This window comes from Salvia hispanica, chromosome 2, assembly GCF_029641045.1.
Source record: "Salvia hispanica isolate PSC_SH4W2 chromosome 2, Shi_PSC_v1, whole genome shotgun sequence".
Lineage (NCBI taxonomy): Eukaryota > Viridiplantae > Streptophyta > Magnoliopsida > Lamiales > Lamiaceae > Salvia > Salvia hispanica.
Genome location: NC_142693.1, coordinates 21,158,134 through 21,164,133, shown reverse-complemented (window position 1 = coordinate 21,164,133; position 6,000 = coordinate 21,158,134). Strand labels below are relative to the sequence as shown.

General features: G+C 30.3%; 1 protein-coding gene across 1 annotated transcript; it reads left to right on the top strand.

Annotated features, from left to right (window-relative positions):
* The first annotated feature begins 2,369 nt into the window (after positions 1 to 2,369).
* LOC125198675 (pathogenesis-related family protein) lies at positions 2,370 to 5,366 on the top strand. The gene is made up of 4 exons (XM_048096983.2): positions 2,370 to 2,547; positions 3,275 to 3,407; positions 4,538 to 4,836; positions 5,048 to 5,366. The coding sequence occupies exons 1-4, from the start codon at positions 2,410 to 2,412 to the stop codon at positions 5,186 to 5,188; spliced, it is 711 nt and encodes a 236-aa protein (XP_047952940.1). The 5' UTR covers positions 2,370 to 2,409; the 3' UTR covers positions 5,189 to 5,366.
* Positions 5,367 to 6,000: the final 634 nt, after the last annotated feature.

The following is a 6,000-nucleotide window of genomic DNA, read 5'->3' as shown; positions in this document are numbered from 1 at the left end:
TGGATGGTAATTTGAAAAACATAAGATAAAAGATAATAAAATAAAAATAACTAAATTACAAGATGGAGTCTATGTTGTATGGTTTATGGTAATAACTTTATAATACTATTTCTGATTTTATTAATTAACATATTTTTTTACGTATGGAATCTATGGAGTATGGATAATTATTAATAAATATTTATCCAACATTTTTTAATAAACTTAGAAGAATTGATTACTTTAAATAAAGTATAATAAATTAACATTGGTTGATGTCGTAGTTTTTAAAATTGATTAGTTGAGTCTTCAAAATTGATTAGTTGAGTCTTCAAAATTGATTGATTGAAGGTGGGCGATGGCTGCACTATTCAAAATTGATTGCACAAAACACCATTTCTTTTATTTTTATTTATTTATTTATTTATTCTTAAATGTTGATTTTAAATTCAAATTGGATCTCATTTCTCTCTATTTTTATCTATATTAAATACTCCTCTCTATCCTTACTTACACTCACCTTATTTTAGTGTTAACAAGAATTTCTCTCTTCAATCTCTCAATTTAAACTATCCATTTCCTTGTTCCAATTTATTTTATAATTTCAAACTATATGGCAAAAAAAAATCAACGGAAAAAACCGTGAAACCGCGAAACCGAACCTAAACCGCTACGAACCGTCCGAAAACCGGCGGTTCCGAACCGAAACCGAAACCGTGAAACAGCCTCACGGTTCGGTTCCGGTTCCATATTTCCCAAAACCGGAACCGGCGGTTCATGAACCGTGGGCAGGTCTACCTCTTGGTAGGAGTTTATAGGTCATAATTAGATAGTTGCATTAATTAATCCCAAAAAGATTACTTACATTAATGTTTTTCTCGTTGAACATGATATTTTATTTGATAATGTATAATTTGATTGTGGTCATTAATTTTGGTTGCTTGTTTCTTTGTTTTATGTTGCATTTTCTTTCTTTTAGTTAGTTTAGCCGGTGAAGATTTTCAGTTTTTTCCTTGGTGTTCAATTTTTTGTAAGGATTGTTCTTTTTTTTCTACACAAGCAAATGAAAATAAATTTAAAGGTCTATGGTGGATTCAAATCTAAAACTTTTGGCCTCGGGGTAAGTACTACTAATTTTCTTAGTTTCAATACGTTTATCTTTGTTGTAAGAGTCCGTCAGTGTATTTCAGGACTATTTTCTAATTTTGTTTTTGGATTGTTGCTTTGTCAAACTCTGTGATCACCACCATTATATTAATAGTTAGTGTTTTCACTACAATCAAATCAAAGAACGAATACTTAATTATACAACCCCACTACCCCACAAGCGTAGATACCAAATTTAAAATAATGTTTCGATCATATTTGTGGATTGATGATGTGCACACTTACCCAGAATGAATTATTATTGCATTATGCACTTATTGAGTAATTGATCGATGAGAATTTGGTTGATGATGGTTTTGCAAAAGTTTAATAACTCTGGCTTTGGTAAGAGAATTCATACCAAAATTGTATGCACGCATTTATGGAATTCAAGGTTGTGTCAATTTTTTTATTACTTGGTCAATTAACCGAGACCTTAATTTATGTAAAGAATTGTTAGTTCTTTCTTAACTAATGAAAAGAATTGCGAATGGATGAATTGAATTCTCAATTCTTGTATGCATGCAAATCTGAGAATTAGTATTATAATACTTGGTCAATTTACGGAGAATTAATTAGGTACGTAACTACGTATATTGTGAATGGAGATTTACATTATGGTTTACCAAGAATTTCTTTAGTTAAAATTAAATCTATGTCGTCCACGACTTAAGACTTGTTCAAGGATGAATTTAGTATTCAATCCGTCTCTTAAAAAATAGACTTCTTTTAACATTTCCTAAAAATAACTGCATTTTAAAAAAGTCTAAATCGCCGAAAATATCATTTTATATACCTTTGAAAATATTACAAACAGATTAACACACTAATGATGTGAATCTAACAATCCACTGACATTATTTCATTATTAAATCCACTAACATTATTTCATTATTATTTTCTCTCTCTTTTTTATTTATCAATTTTTCATTAGAATCTTTGTCGTTATAAAAGTTTTTATTTATTGAAACGGATGGAGAGTACTCCTAAACTATGAATAGGACATGATTCATATTTCTTGCACATCAGATTCAGCCAAATCTAACTCACTCATCACATTAATAACATTTGTAAGAATGGAGGTGTAAAATGGACGTGGTGGTTGGACACGTGTACCGTGTTTTCGGAAAAAAAAAATCGGTTTGCTTTCGTAGTAGAAAGGAAAACCAGAGAAGGGTATGTCCGTAATTTCAGCATGGTTACATATTTTCCTATATATAGGTGTTAGCACTAGTATGATTGGTATCATAAATATTGAACATATCAGTGTATAAATAGAGAGAGATGGAGAGTGAAATGAAAGAAGCAGGGGATAAGTATAGATCTTTTTTGCATGATGAAGCCAAAAATATAGAGTGGAGACACGGTGGCCCTCCCATTTACGACGCCGTTAACAAGCTTTTTGATGAAGGCCGCACCAAGGTATCTCTCTATCTATCTATCTATTTATCTATCGGTGTAAAGGATATTATCTTTTTCTATGTTTTGCTTTCGCTTGTATTCTACTGTAATTTAGTTTGTTCTTTGCTTACCAATTTTTTTTATTGGAAAAAATATTCCTATATATGTATTTAGGTACTCGTTCTATCTAAAAATATAAAGAGTATAATTGGTAAAGTAAGAGAGAGGAGAAAAGTAATTAAAATAGTGTTAGTGGATAATGAAACTTATATTATTATTAGCATTTAATGATGGACTTTTAGTAGTATAAGTTGTAAATAAATTGAAATATATGGAAAATAAGTTTGGGATAATATTTCATAAATGTAATAAGATATTTTTATGGAACGGGCAAATATAGAAAATACCCTTACCTTTATAGAATGGAGGAATTATCATTTGTTTTTATACTCTCTCAGATAGTAAAAATAATACTATCTCATTTGATCATTTTTAGATGTTTGAAGCTTTATATTCAATTAAATCATTATACTAATATTTTATTTAATAATAAAATTAATATTTATTTTGAGGATCTTTATGGTTGGAGTATCATACAAAAAATAGTGGTGGTTATTAATTCCTTGTTGTTATACTTTTAATTAGGTGAGTTCCTCCTACTTTGTTCTTACGAATAAATTCATATATGAATCATGTGATCTCTCTCTTATATTTGTACAATACTCCTAATATATTGGTTTATTTATAGGAATGGCCAAAAGGATCATTGGAAGAGGTGGTTCAGAATGCTATCAAGTCATGGGAGATGGAGCTCTCTCACAAAACTAACATAAAAGATTTCAAGACTATAAATCCAGACAAATTTAAGCTCATCGTCAATGGTACCCCTCTCTCTCTCTCTCACACACACATACATTCTGGAGTAATATTGATTCATCCATAAATTTCAAATCCATGACTATCATGTTGAAAATTAATTAAATAAATGTTGGTGAGTTGTGTAAAATTGAAACATGTATATTCTAATTAATTTGCTGGTATTTGGAAGCTTGATCCTCTAAAATTTTACCAAACTCTTTAATAATAGTAGATGCGTAAGATACATATATACATCATATTCTAGTATTAATAATTTAATATAGTACTATATAGTACTATATATTATGTGTGTAAATTCTTCACTTGCGCCGTAATATTATAATTGAACCAAAACTTTCATCTTATCTTATCCATTGGTATTTATATTAGTACTATCTAGCAACGTGGTCAGTTATTGGTCATGTTTTTATGTATTCTCCTTCTTGATTTTGAGGGAAAGAGTATTAAATTCTTATTAATTGCTTCAAGACTTTTACCATATGGTGGGGAACAACTTTTATTCAGTGACAAATCATAGGTCAACTCTTTTATTATTGAGCGTGTGTATAATGATTATCTGATTTATCTCAACATTTTATAAGATATTTTAAGCCATATTTAAATCAGTCATTTTATAAGGAAGGGCATAAATTTTATCTGATTATCTCAACGTTTATGATATTTTACAAGTATACCGACATTAAAATTTAATTAGTGTCACAACAATGTCTAGAATACATTTCCTGATTTGAAACCTATGGTGATATTTGGGGTTAAATAATTAATACTCCAACTTAGTGGGACCACAATGTCTAGACTCTAGATCATCACATTTCTCTTTCAAGTCCAATCTGGCAAGAAAAAAATCTCCAAAAAATTTACTATGAATATGCGGTCCACTTTATTTATCAGTTTTATAATAAAATGTAAATAAAATGCGTTAATGGAACGTATAAACCTACTTAAAACTCGTCGAGCGAACTCATCATTTTGTTTTCGAATTATATACTCATATCAAATAGACATAAATCAAACTTTTCGCAAAGTTAATAGTAATTGTTTAAGAGAAGACGTAAGTTTGGGACAGGTACAAGTAGAACCAACCGGGATCTTTTTCATGTCAATTTTTCGATAATTTGTACATGTATAACAGGAAGAGAGGGGCTATCCGGTGAAGAAACGCTGAAGTTGGGGAGCTACAACGCGTTGTTGAAGAGCTCATTGCCTGAGGAATTCAAATATTACAAAGCCGAGGAAGAAAGCTTTGAGTCCTCTCACGACGCATTTCGGGCGGCGCTTCCGCGCGGATTTGCATGGGAAGTGGTGGCGGTTTACTCAGGGCCGCCGCTCATCGCCTTCAAATTCCGGCATTGGGGTTTTTTTGAAGGCCCCTTCAAAGGCCATGCCCCCACCGGAGAGATGGTGCAGTTCTACGGAATAGGAATTCTCAAAGTACTATTTCTCTCTCATTTTACCATATCGAGGAATCTGTTATTACATGTTTCATTTTACTTTTAGTAAATAGTTCTCATATTTTATTAGAGAAATTTAATTCTCATTTTTTACTAGCTAATTAATTTTGCGTACATTTAATTGTAAAATTAATAATGTGTGTGTATAATTATAATATTATTTGGAATTTTTTTTAATTTATTGTTAATAGGTGGATGATTCTTTGAGGGCTGAGGATGTGGAGATATACTATGATCCAGCTGAGCTTTTTGGTGGACTTCTAAAACAACCAATTGTTTCCAGTTCCGACCAACCTCAAAACTGCCCATTTCAACACCACAAAACCACTTAATTATACCTTTTAAATCTCACCTAAGTACTAAGTTTTTATATATGTATTGTTGTATTTTGCATTTCTCTTGGGATTAATCAGTCATGGGTATTGTAATTTGCTGTTCGGATTAATTTGAACTTATGTGTATGTATTATGTGTTGCCTATTATATTTATTCATTCTGTTTTCTTGTGCTACTTTTTATTTTATTTTGCTTTGAGTTCGGGCTAAATAATAGATATGCTGAGGACGACCCCAACAACGAAACAAAATGTTTGATTTCTATAAATCTCATACCATGTATATTTCGTCTGAATTTATGATTTTAGTAGTGGACGGTACGAGTTTCATTGCAAAATTGATAAAATATGAGATAAAAGAGAAAAAATATGAGATAAAAGAGAAAATATGATTGAAATTTGAAATAGATAAACATCTCTAATGAAATTTAATAAATCAAATTAATCAAGGAAACAATTTGAAATCGTATTAATAGCAACTAGTACTATTTTATTTTCATTTCATTAAATAATCAATCTCAAATTTTATGAATTTGGGACTAATTCTCAACCCCAAAATGGAATTAGGTTATAAGTATTAAACTTGGTAGTTGCAAAATAATACTCCATATCATATTCACAACCTTATTATATACTAGCTATATATGGAGAAATCACATTATAATTCTGCACCCAATTGATGAAAATCTAGCAAATGATTCCCTGTTCAAAATTTCTAAAATCTTGATCTAAAACACAAAATCAAGTCGTGGAAGTGCCACTATAAAAGCATGTCACAATCCCCACAAAGATAAAATATATTCCATCTCTT